The sequence below is a fragment of the Eublepharis macularius genome, chromosome 9 (genome assembly GCF_028583425.1).
Source record: "Eublepharis macularius isolate TG4126 chromosome 9, MPM_Emac_v1.0, whole genome shotgun sequence".
Lineage (NCBI taxonomy): Eukaryota > Metazoa > Chordata > Lepidosauria > Squamata > Eublepharidae > Eublepharis > Eublepharis macularius.
In genome coordinates, this window is record NC_072798.1 from 2,045,454 (window position 1) to 2,059,061 (window position 13,608).

General features: G+C 45.0%; 1 protein-coding gene across 1 annotated transcript; it reads left to right on the forward strand.

Moving 5' to 3' along the window:
• The first annotated feature begins 7,076 nt into the window (after nucleotides 1-7,076).
• Nucleotides 7,077-8,012, forward strand: LOC129335744 (olfactory receptor 5V1-like). The gene has a single exon (XM_054988537.1). The coding sequence runs from the start codon at nucleotides 7,077-7,079 to the stop codon at nucleotides 8,010-8,012; it is 936 nt and encodes a 311-aa protein (XP_054844512.1).
• The last annotated feature ends 5,596 nt before the right edge of the window (nucleotides 8,013-13,608 follow it).

The following is a 13,608-nucleotide window of genomic DNA, read 5'->3' on the forward strand; positions in this document are numbered from 1 at the left end:
GTTGCTACATTGTTTTAAATATTTATGTGATTTTATCTGATTCTAAAGTATATATTTAAATTTTAACGTATTATATTGTATGTAATCCATCCTGAGCCTGCTATTGCGGGGAATATAAATCGAATTAAATAAATAAATTGTTACACTGAGAAAGGCAACTAATCCAAATGGAATTTCCTCCACTCTTTACTTTGGATTCATCTAGGTCACATCTTATCATTGTTTTGACAGCTCCATCATATCTGTACCTGCCTTCTCCTTTAGTCTCCCTCTTCCCCACTGTCTTTAGAATTTCCCTTTCTTGGGGCTGGGCAGCAGGAGGGGAGAGGCATGTCTGACAGAGCCCTCCTCCAGCCAGAACCCTTAGCACATTCCAGTAGGCCTTCCTGTGCTCAACGAGCATTTCCTTGAATTGCTGCACCTGCTGAAGGCACTGGGAGGGCTTTCTTGAGGAGTGGGCTTCAGAGATGTGCACATCCTAGGATGAGAGGGGTTAGGGGGTGTCCCCTTATAGTACAAGGTAACCTAAGAACAAACACACACACAGAGAAGAAAGAGCAGTGATGAAGAAGCTCGATCGTGGGGAGGGCGGATTATAAATGTAATAAATCAAATCAAAATCACTTCCTCATATTGTCGTGCTATCCTGTTCTGGCTGCTGCTGATTAATGCCAAGTACCGGTTTACCAGGAGCAAGATCTTCTTCCTGCAGGACTGGGGAGGAAAGCTCTCTCCTGCCCTGGGCCTCACAGACGGGATGCTTTTGCATAGTGTGCTTGACCCACTTCCTAGGGAGAACAGGATTGAAGATGGCCCAAGCCATGTGAAGCTGAGAGGGGGTGGGATTTTGAGTCAGAAGGAACGGGGCTTTCCTCCCAATTAGTCCCCCAATCTACTCCTCCTCAGTAGCAGATGTGGAGGGACTGAAACCTGGCCAGCTGAGACAGAGGACAGAAGGGAGCCATGTGGTATCTCCTGTGATTCCACCGGGCACCCCACCGAAGGCTAGCAGGAATATCTAACAGGACTGAAGAGCCTCTTACCCCCAGCCAGTGTAGGGTACACCAGTATAATGGAGGCTGCAGTCATTGGACTGCCATGGAGGTATGCAAAGGGACCCAGTGAGGAGCAAACAGTGGCCATCCCTTGTGTTTGGTTCCATCTTGAACCTTCTCTGAGCTTTTCCGCCCACCCGCCTTGCTCCCTGTGGGCTGAGAGCACAGCAGCATCCCCAGGGCCCACTTACTGAGTAAAACGTTGTCTCCTCCAAGCAGCCTCTCAAAGCATGAGCCGAACGTGAGCCAGACAGCAGGCACCCTCCTCTGGGTCTTAGAGTGAGAGCAATAGGACCTCTCTTGGAGTTGTGTCTGGAGGCTTAGGGGGGTCTGAGATCCTGCAAGCGTTGCCTTGAGCTGTGCTCTGCTCTCCTCTAAAACCCTGCCTCCCATCAGGTAGGGGAGATATCAGCCACATAAAGAGCCATAAATCTCTACAGTGATGGACCAGGACTGAATGTCACCATTTCCTTCTATGGAGAGAAGGAATCCAGCCATGACCATCCCTGTGTGACTTGTATGGCAAGGAAAGGTGAGTCACGTTAGGGTCTGAGGATGACCAAGTTTTTATCTTCTCCTTTGATGGGGCCCTTTATTCTTGTGAGAAGGGGGGAGATGTCAGCTGTGGAGGCCTGACGCTAAAGACTGTAAGGCAAGAGACTAATAGAGGTGGTTTACCGTTGCCTGTTCTGCAGCCTTGGTCTCCTTTGGGAGGTTCCTGTACAATTACTAACCAAGGCTGACCCTGCTTAGCTTCCATGATCTGACGAGACCAAGCTTGCCTGGGCTATCCAGGTCAGAATCAGCATAAATTTTACTGTATTTAGCCATTGGCCATTACAAATTTATAGAACCATGTAATACCTTAAGTAATAAAAACTTTAAAATCTAGTGATAAAAAATAGTTCATAAAATAAAATAGATTGATAAGAACATAATGAAGCTACGCCAGTCACTGCCACCCTAGATGTAACCTTCCTAGCTGTAAGGGCAAACTAAGAGACTCTGTAAGATACATAAATATCATTGTTTGATAACAGGAACATGATCTTCTCAAATTCAGACTAGGCATTTATGGCAGATAAAATTCCAGCCAAAAATCTATCTCTGGGCACCCTATATAACGGACAAGATATAATGTAATGGGGGAAATTCTCAACTGCAAGCGATCCATAAGTACAGACACAGTGCTCCATTGGCGTGTGAGAATAAAGACCAGCCAGAAGAGCTGTTTGCATAGCTTAAAAATGCATGACGGTAAAAGACAATCTAAGATTGTAGTTGGAAATGTTAGCTAGATAAGTTGATCTCAAATGGTTGGACCATTCTTACGCGAGCTGCATTGGTTGCCAGTGGAGTACCGGATCAGATTCAAGGTTCTGGTATTGACCTATAAGGCCCTGTGCAGACTGGGACCAGTGTATCTATGGGACCGTCTCTCCCCATATATTCCCTGGAGGATACTCCGATCCACAGCTGTTAGTGGTCCCTGGCCCCAAGGAGGCTCGCCTAGCCTCGACTAGAGCCAGGGCCTTTTTGGTCCTGGCTCCCACCTGGTGGAACGCTCTGTCTGCTGAAATCAGGGCCCAGCAGGACCTACTATCCTTCCGCCGGGCCTACAAGACAGAGTTGTTCCGCCAGGCTTATGGCTGAGGCTGGGTCTCCGCTGGCCTGAAAAAAGGGGTGTATAAAATCTTAACCCTCCCTGTGAAGGCTGTCCACCATCCTGTTTTAAATGTGTATTAATACACTGTGGTTTTAATGTTTTAATGTAGATGATTTTTTTATTGTATTTTAATATGTTGTTATCCACCCTGAGCCCACTCGTGGGGAGGGCGGAATAGAAATTTGAAATAAATAAATAAAATAAATAAATTGATTTGTACCAAGGAGCTACCTTAGATTTTAATATTGAAGATCGATCAATCAGTGAGTCAACTGTAAATCCAGTCCCTGAGTTGAAAATTGTTGCCAGAAGCCCCTAAGAGATCACCAGGCTATCCAGGTCAGGGTGTGCCAATATTACCAGTTCTAACTGGCAGCATCTTTCCCAGGTCTCAAGATTACTGTGGCCCGCATGGAGAAGGGTCAGAATGTTAGACTAGGATGCAAGTTACAGTCCCCACTAGAGCACTGAGCTCCCTGGGTAACCCCGGACCGGGTATGCTGTCTCTCACCTCAACTACCATGTAGGATTATTGTGAGAGCAGAATGGAAACCAAATGGAAACCAAACCTTCTACACCCTGGGCAAAAGGCATGGTAAACGGTACATAACAGACGAAAGGTCTTTTCCAGATAAGCTACCTAAGATCTTTTCCTACTGGAGATGCTAACAAAGGACTCTCTACATGGCAATCTCATGCTCTATGCTGAGCCATGGCTCTTCACCACTGCAAGCTTGGAAGCTACTTAGACCCACAGTAACAGAGGCTCCAACAAAGGCCATACCACAAATTAGAAAGAATGCAAATGTGTCAAAAAGGGATGATCGTAGGACTTATTACTCCTGGGAGGGGTAGTTGTTCCGGTCTGTTGCAGTAAAAATTAGAAGAGTGTTTTGTGGCAACTTCAAGACTTGCTTTGGCAGCAGTACCAAAGAGGGTCCATGAAGGTTTCCCTTAGGAAGTGGGAGTCTTCCCCAAATTAGGTCATTTTTTAAAAGGTTCGTCATCTTGCTTTAACCTATTTTCTCAGGAAGTTTTTGGCAATAGTTGAAACTATCAAATTGGTGCAGAGGTGCTCTGAGTTCAGCCTGAACAAGGTGTGGTGTTGCCTTCTGTCCTGAATGCAACTGTTTGTGTCTTAGGATGCAGGACAAGCTCGGGAAAAGAAGAACACCAGAATTTAAAATGCTTGGCATTTCCAATTAACCTGAAACAGTGTGTGCCACAAAACAGCAAGATTTGAGTCCAGTAGCACCTTAAAGACCAACAAGGTTTTCAGAGTGTGGGAAGTAGATTTAATGAAAGAGATTTTATGTACCTTTATTTGCCTTTTACTATTGTTATGCACTTCTATTATTCTCAGGAGGGAATGTAGTATTTGTAACACAACTTGCAAGAAAATGAGACTTGAAACAAAAAGACCAGAGCAGAATGTATGTTATACATGTGAATCACTGTGAGAAGTGAGATCAGACACTGTGAAGCTTGCTACCAGGTAGATTGCGCTTGCCAAACACTTGTTTATGACTTGACACCTGTTCATGACTTGATACAGAAACCCCTTTGTAAAACAGCTTAGGCAAAATGTTGCAATGAAAGCTAGCTGCAAATTAGCTGCAAGCTAATTAGATTAGCAGAACCTTTCAATGCTGAGAGGAAACCACAAAGCCGAGGAATGGGTGCTGAATGTAACTTTAAGTACATTCCTTGGGAAGGGAGAGCGCTCCCCTCCCATGGAACCCAGAGAAATATTCTCCACTTGAAACCCACAAGGTTGCCAAAGCGACAGTGGGGCGCTTTTACTAAATGTTACATGGACCAAAGGAATGGGCATGAATGAAAAGCCTACGAAAGAGATGTGTGGGAAAGGAAGGGAGGAGTTCTTTCTAGAGATAGAACAAGGGCATATAAGATAAGCAATGGCAATCAGGTAATATTGTAATTGTGCTGTTGACCTAAGTTGTTTCTTCCAATACGAATGCCCCAGGACACTTGTATCATGAGAGGTGGTCGCCCACTTGAGCCAATGGGGGCCACTGTATTTTCTGAGCCAACAGAATAACAAATATTATAATTAACCAAAAGGTATTAATTGCTTTGTACTGCTATTGTAGCTTTGATGAGTGTTGAACACGAGGAGACCTTTTATTCTCTGTGTAACCATCGTTCCTCCATCGTTTAATAAACGGCTATAGATTGCTTCATCCGCAGGACTCCGCATCTGTCTCTTATTATGATCGGCTGAGGGACATTTGGACCACAAGTTGTGTGGAACAAGAGTATGAGCTCCCAAGAGTCAAAGCTCCCTTTATCAGATACGGAGTTCTGACTCTCAACAGCTCATACCCTGGAAACCTTGTTAGTCTTTAAGGTGCTCCTGGACTCAAATCTTGCTGTCGTACTGCAGACCAACCTGAAACTATGTCCCGAAACAATTCACCCTGGAGGCTGGTCTAACAACATCCATAGAGACTTCCATTAACTGGGGGAGTTCTTAAAGAGTGGTATTAAACATGTAGATGGAACAGGGATAAGCATACGTAGACTTTCAAAGCACTAAAATCATTTTAGAACAAATAGAATAATATCACTGACTTTCTAGGAAGGCTTTTTATTAATGCAGATGTTTCAGAGCAAAAGCTAATGTTCAGGCATCATTAGGCAGTCGTTTGGTGGCACTAAGGAAATTATTGGTTGTAATTGCATACTATCAGTAAATAATAATATAAAACTGTAGGAAAAATAGGTGGTAAGTTTGGCAGAAGATGAAACCATCAAATTGCTGCAGAAGTGCCCTGAGTTCAGCCTGAATGGGGTGAGGTATTCCCTTCTGTCCTGAAAGCAACTGTTGGTGTACCAGGGTGCAGGCCAAGCTCAGGAAAAGGGGAACACCAGGGTTTATCTTGAGCCTGCAGCTGCACCCAAAAAATCACACACAGCTTGACCTGGAAATGTCATTTTATATTTTGTGAGGGGGAGAAACCCTAATATGCAGATCAAGGGACCTCAAGTGTTTGCATCCTTCTAACTACTGGCTTTGGGTGTGGAGGGAGCCGGGGGTCATGCTGCCCCAGGTCCCAGCTGCAGTGTTTCCTTTTAGAAGCATAGGGTCTGAATGGACCTCTGGGGTAATCTAGTCCAACCCCCGGCACAATGCAGGGAATTACCAACTCCTTCCATCTAGCCCTTTCTCCACAGAACTCAGGACAGAGTATGTGGAATTCCGGACCAGATTCAAGGTTTGGGTGTTGGCCTACAAAGCCCTTAGTGGACTGGAACCAGCATACCTGCGGGACTGCCTCTTGCCGTATGTATGCCTGGGGAGTGTTTAGATCAGCTGATAAACAACTACTGGTGGCCCCTGGCCCCAGGGAGGCTCGACTGACCTCAACCAGAGCCAGGGCCTTTTCGGTTCTGGCTCCAAGCTGGTGGAACTCTCTGTAGATACTCAAGCCTGCCAAGATCTTTTATCCTCTTGGCAGGCCTGTAAGACAGAGATGTTCCACCAGGCATATGGTTGAGGCCAGTCGTGTATCCATCCAGTGAGCCTCCCTACCGGTCTCCTGACATCAGGGGGGCTGTATAGTGATCTCAGCCCCCCCATGAGTCACAGAGTTATCAAAACGGCTGTTCCTCTGCCCGCCCTCCCTCCCTGTGCATCATGGGCCGCTATCTCAAGAACTGTATTTTATTGTAGTGTATGTTTGCGATCATGATGTGGTTTTATTCTGGTTTTAAATGTATTTTAGATTCTGTTCTATCTGGCCTTGAGCCTGCTTGTGGGGAGGGTGGACTAGAAATGGAATAGATAAAATAAATACATGTTTCTCCCCACACCCCAATTTTATGTTCGCAACAACCCTGTGGAGTAAGTTAGTCTCTAGCCCCACCACTGAGTATCATGGCAAAGCGGTAATTCAAACCCAGGTTTTCCTAATCCTAGCATTGCACTCTAACCACTGCACAATACTGCACCTCATGGCACTCATTCTTGTTTTTCCACCTTTCTCTCCCCACAGAGGCATCTCCTCTTTGCTATGGCTGCGGAAAATCACACACTGGTGAAAGAGTTTATCTTCTTGGGCTCCTCCGGCCTCCCAAGCAACAAAACCTTCCTCTTTGTCCTGTTCCTGGCTGCCTATTTGGCTATTTGCCCTCCAACAGAATCTAATTCTGATAGGCCTAGCATTCCACCTGTTCTCATTAGCGGTCTTTTAGGAAAGCTGGAGCCACTCCTGTCTGTCACACCAGGTTTTCCTAAACACGGACTCTAACCACTGCACCATACTGTATCTTATGGAGCATATTTTTGAGTTTCCACCTTTCTCTCCTTACACAGGCATCTTCTACTCGCCATGGCTGTGGAAAATCACACACAGGCGAAAGAGTTTATCTTCTTGGGCTTTTCCGGCCTCCCAGCCAACCCAACCTTCCTCTTTGTCCTCTTCCTGGCTGCCTACATGGCCATTGTGGTGGGCAATCTCATGATACTAATTCTGGTCCTAGCGGATTCCTGCCTCCACAGCCCCATGTACTTCTTCCTCAGTCACCTCTCCTGCTTGGACATTTGCCTCTCCACTGTTGTCATCCCAAAGATCCTTGACAACTTCCTGCACCAACAAAACACAATTTCGTACAGGCAATGCCTGGCACAGACTTTCTTCCTGATTGGCTTTGCTAGCTGTGAGCCTGTACTGCTGGCCGTCATGGCCTATGACCGCTATGCTGCCATCTGCAGGCCCCTGCATTACTCTCTCCTCATGAGCAAGAGGGTGTGTACCCAGCTAGCATCGGCCACTTGGGTCTGGGGCTTCCTACACTCGACCATTCATGCTGCCTTGGCTGCAAATCTGTCCTTCTGTGGAGTCAACCAGATTCCACACATCTTTTGTGATGTCCCGCCATTGTTAAAAATTGCCTGCAGTGACACACGTGTCAATGAACTGACCAATCATATCACAAGCCTCTTTGTTGGCCTGGGCCCTTTCCTCTTTATCATCCTCTCCTACATATACATCTTGGCCTCCGTTCTGCGGATTCGCTCCGAAGGTGGCAGGAGCAAAGCCCTCTCCACGTGTGCTTCTCACGTAATTGTGGTCACTCTATTTATTGGAAATGGGTCCCTGAACTACAACAGGCCAAGCGCTGGGTATTCCCTGGAAATGGACACTCTGGTCTCCACCATGTTTTGCATAGTCACTCCTATGCTGAACCCCCTCATCTACAGCCTCCGGAACAAGGAGGTGAAGGGGGCCCTCCGGAAGGTTCTGGACTGCAAGTGGAGAGATTAAATTTCATTGTTGGTGGCAAACTTCACTGAGCTCTGTACGGATGTGCATTCAGAAAGGATCTAATCAGACTCAACTCCAACCTTGACCTATATATTCTTACTCTGAGAAGGGCAACTAATCGACAGGGAATTTCCTCCAATTTTTTCTTTCGAATCAGGTAGTTCACAGATTACTGTTTTTGACAGCCCCATCATATCTGTATCTATATTCTCCTTTACTTTCCCTTTCCCCCACTATCTATAGAATTTCTCTTTCTTGGGGTTGGGCAACAAGACAGAAGATACTTGTTTGAAAGAGCCCTCATCCAGCCAGCAACAACAACAACAACAACAACAACAACAACAACAACAACAACAACAACAACAACAACAACAACAACAACATAACATTTGATTTATATACCACCCTTTAGGACAACTTAACACCCACTCAGAGCGTTTTACAAAATATTTTAGAATACTTAGCCCATTTCTGTACCAGAAAAGATAATTCAAGTTGGCATTCCTGTGTTCAGTGAGCGTATTCTTCAATTGCTGGACCTGCCAAGTACTTGGGAGGACTCTCTTATTTCTTGCTGGAAATATTCTGTTATTCAGAGACGTGCAAATCCTAAGATGAGAGTGGTTCAGGGATGTCCCCTTACAGTACAAGGTAACCTAAGAACAAACAGATAGAGAGGGAAGAACGACTAACGATGCAGAAGGATAAGGTTATCTCTTTGTTAGGAGAACTCCTAATTGAGGATCTGAGATCTCCAAGATATTTTCAAAAATTTTAGTTAATACAAACAGCTATGGGAGGCACAATAAAAAAACACAGAGTAGTAAAATGGCTCAGAGGCTGATCTGGGGAGCAATCCAAACTCTGTTTACTCAGATGCAAGTCTCATTTTATTCAATAGCGTTTACTCCCAGGAAATAGAATCACCACCTATGATTTAAGCCTGCACATTCCCCCTTCCAAAAGTTTCCAAAGCCAATAGGCAGGGAGGGGGTCTCCCCTTGTGAGGACTAGTCTGACTGGCAGGGAGACAATGCCATTGTGTGGACAGCGATGGGGAAAAAAGATTGCACACATTTCCACTTCCCAGCAACAGAGTTAATTAAGACAGTGAGGGCTCTCTCCCTGTGGGATCCGATTGGTGAATGCCATTAAGGAAAACACAATGCTGCCCTGCAAAGTGAGCCCAGTGCAGGCCTGCTGCTGCTGAAAGGTATGTGCCGAAACGAAATACACACACTTTTTGGTGAGAGGGACTCCTTACAGTTTAGTTTCTTGGGTTTGGTTCAGTACTTGGGAATCTCTTTAAGAAAACAAAACAGCAATTTCCAGGTGTATTTATTTATTTATTAAATTTGATTTCTATTCCGCTCTGCCTGCAAGCAAGCTCAGAGCGGATCACAACATTTTAAAATAGACAAATAGACAATAAAAAGAATAAAATTTTGTAGCAATATAAACATTAAGAAATCATTGAATATACATATTTCTGGCTCAGTTGTTTCATTTTGCACACTCTTATTAGAGGTTTTGACTTAAAGAAATTTATTAACTTAACATTTGTCTTGGAAGTTTTCTTCCTAGCCCTGTAGAAGCCATACAAAGTTTCTAGCTATCTGTGAGCCCTGTCCAGCCCTCACTGCAAACAAAGAGAGTGGGTGAGGTAACCAGAAGGAAGGAGTCCTATGAATAGTATTCTGGGTAACAAAGTGGACAGAAGGAAAGGTACAGGCAGTGCCCTGTCTCACTGTACTGACTCTACAGCCTTCCTCTGAAGTCCTGAGGTCTGCTCTAGCATTAAGCAACATTGGACATTCCATTATTTCTAAAAGATACTCCCCTAAGTGAACTATAAGTGCTTTTCCTGGAGAGGGCACGGAGAAGCACTGGAAAGGTGCCATAACTGAGCTGTGATTCTAGACCTGCCTCCTGGAGTTCCTTCTGTAGGATTGCCAGAGTCCCCATGAGGTCAATTCATTGGCAACAGCAGAATGATGTGCACAATGAAGAAGTGGGGAAGGGGCAATTTCTCCCATCGCTGGAAAGCCGTCACAGGAGGAAACGTCTCTTCCACACAAGTAAAGGCTTTCCCAAGGGGTAACAGAGGCCACTGCCAAGGATCGGTGTTTCTCTCCCTCTCTTGCCTCTTCTAATCTTTTCTTTTTGCTCTCCAGATGAGTGGGGCAGCCATTCTGTGGTGGTGCCCACTGACTCTTCTCAAAATGCCAAAGGAGCTCACAGATTTAACAAGGTTGGGGGACCTGAACTAGATGTATCACCGAGGCAATGAGCAGAAATGTGGTTGTAGGAAATGTTGCATACAGAAACGTCAGTCAGGAATGACAGCGATTCAAACAGGGGCTAAGTTGTAACAGGAATATTTATTAGACCACAATATACTCTAGTTATATACATGTATTCTAGTGAGCTTTTTCAACAGGTTGTATATAGACACACAGATGTTCCTTTTATCTTTGGGCCAAGCTAGAAGTGACGAATGACACTTGAATGGCAAGTGAAGAGACTCACGTGTATTCCTCCCTGTTCACTTGCCATTCAAGTGTAATTTGTCACTTCTAGCTTGGCCCTATGACAGCCAATTAAAACTAGTGGACAATGGTAGGCATATAGTTCTTTAATTTCTAGAATAGACCATGATCTGGTCACTTCACTTTGTATCTACTCCTAATGACTTATGAAGTTTATCTTTCACCAGCAACAAGGCATCACTTTTGGCTTTGGTAAAATGTCACATGACTGAAACTATGAAGAATCCGCTAAATCAAAAACCAATCATATTTTCATTTTGTTGCCATGTGTGGAAGATCTTAGATTCCTTAGTAAAACAGCACATGCCAGTTAGTATAAAAGATGCCAGCCCAGGAGATTAGAGTTTTAACAAAAGAAATCTCATGAAGACCCAGGTGAGAAATATATTGGTATATGTGTGCTTATTGTAAACGCAAAGCATTTCATATCATTCCTACATTTATTTTAGAGATGTTAGGATAGTTAAACCTTGTTGCATGTATTTCTTTATTTCTTATATATTTCATTTTAATATGCTTTTATATTTTAATATCTAGAAATTAGAAAGGATAGAGTTTACTTGAATAAAGAATAAAGACTAAACTCTAAAAGAAGTCTCTGTGCCTTCTTGGAAAGAGTTGAAACAAGGAAAACCCATACAAATTATTTGTACTAAGTAACAGGTTCTTCTGTTTTTAGGCCTCATTGTCTAAATCCTTTGGAGCTGTTCAGAGTAGGGATATAAATCTCAGAACTGGACAGTTTAGAAGCTTTAATGAGTCACGGATTAAACAATCTGTTGCACAGCTTTTTACTTGGACCACTTGCCAGTTATGCACATGGGTGCAGAGGCCCTTCTTCACATTGTTGCCCTGTCCTACTTTGGCTGTCCTTGAATGCCAAGTACCAGTTTACCAGGAGCAAGATCTTCTTCCTGGGGGATGGGGCAATAACGCTTCCTCTTGCCCTTGGTCTCACAGACGGGATGTCTTTGCACAGTGTGGTTGACCCACTTCCTAGGGGTGGGATTATAATTTATGAGTCTGAAGGAATGGGGCTTCACTCCCATTTAGTTCACCAGTCTACTCCACCTCAGTAGCAGGCGTGGAAGGACTGGAGCCTGGCCAGCTGAGACAGAGGACAGAAGGAAGCCATGTTGGGTCTCTTGTGATGCCACCCGGCACCCGGTCAACTCTGAGAGCCAAGGCTAGCAGGAATATCCTGGGCATCTAACAGAACTGGAGAACTTCTTACCCCTAACCACTTTAATGGAGTCTGTAGTCATTGGGCTGCCATGGAGGTATACGTAGGGAGCCAGTGAGGAGTGAACAGCTGCTATCCCTTGTGTTTGGTTCCATCATGCACCTCACATGGGATGCAACATTTCAGAGCTGTTCCCCCACCCGCCTAGCTCCCTGTGGGCTGAGAGCACAGAAGCATCCCCAGGGCCCACTTACTGAAACAACATTGTCTCTTCCAAGCAGTCTCACAAAGCATGAGCCAAACGTGAGCCAGACAGCAGGCACACTTCTCTTTATCTTGCAGTGAGCACATTAGGACCTCCCTTGGAGTTGTGTTTGGGGTCTGAGAGTTGTGCAGGGTCTGAGAGCCTGCAAGCGTTGCCTTGAGCTGTGCTCTGCTCTCCTAAAACCCTGCCTCGTAACAGGTAGAGGAGATATCAGCCAGCCACATAAAGAGCCATAGATTTCTACAGAGATAGACCAGGACTGAAAGTCACCATTTCCTTCTGTGGGGAGAAGGAATCCAGCCATGACCACCCCTGTGTGACTTGTATGGCAAGGAAAGGTGAGTCACGTTAGGGTAGGGTAGGAGGGTAGGAGGACGACCAAGTTTTTATCTTCTCCTTTGATGGGGTCATTTATTATTCTGAGCTAAAGGCTGTAGTCTGGGAGGGCAAAGAGTTTAGGAACATACAAAGCTGCTTTATTGCATCCACTTGGCCAGTATTGGTAGTGGTAACAGAAAATGCCATGAAGTCAGAGCTGCATCACGGTGACTCCTAGTGAGCTTTTCAAGGCAAGAGGCTATCAGAGGTGGTTTGCGATTGCCTGCCCCTACAACCCTGATCCATTTGGAAGTCTCCCATACAATTACTAACCAAGGCTGACCCTGCTTAGCTTCCGTGATCTGATGAGACCAGGCTTGCCTGGGCTATCCCGGTCTGGGTGTGCCAATATTATCTTTTCTAACTGGCACCGTGTCTCCGGGATCTCAAGATTACTGTGGCCCGCATGGAGTAGGGTCAGAATGTTAGACTAGGGTGCAAGTTACAGTCCCCACAAGAGCACAGAGCTCCCTGGGTGACCCCGGACCTGGTATGCTGTCTCTCACCTCAACTACTATGTACAATGATTGTGAGGACAGATGACCAAATGGAAAACCCTGACCTCCTTGGGAAAAAGGATTGGTAAAATGTACTTGATAGACCTTTTGAAGATGAGCTATGCAAGATCTTTTCATACTGGAGATGCTAACAAAGGACTTTAAGAATGCCAAACCTTTGCTCTGTGCTGAGCCATGGCTCTTCACCACAGGAAACTTGGAAGCTACTTAGGCCCACAAAAACAGAGGCTCAAACAAAGGCCATACCTTGGGTCAGTCACAGCTTCTCGGAGTTCTCTCAGCACCACCCACCTCACAGGTTGTTTTGTTGTGGGGATAATAATGACATACTTTGTAAACCGCTTAAGTCATCCTGGAGGGCGGTATATAAATTGAATGTTGTTGTTGTTGTTGTTGTTGTTATAATAATATCAATACCTTGTAGAGAGACTCTCAGTCACCAACCAATCACCTCACTCACTCATCCCCCTCCTTTGTTCCCTTTGTTCTTCTGCAACATACCAAGCATTTAAAGAAACATGCTCTTAAAACTTTAAATCATTACAAACCCCTTACCTTCAAAATCCTTGACCTTTCCCATCAGTCTGTACCCCAAAACACCAAGATTCGAGTCCAGTGGCACCTTAAAGACCAGCCAGATTTTCAGAGTATGAGCTCTTAAGGATCAGAAACGGAGCTCTGACTCTCGAAAGCTTGTACGCTG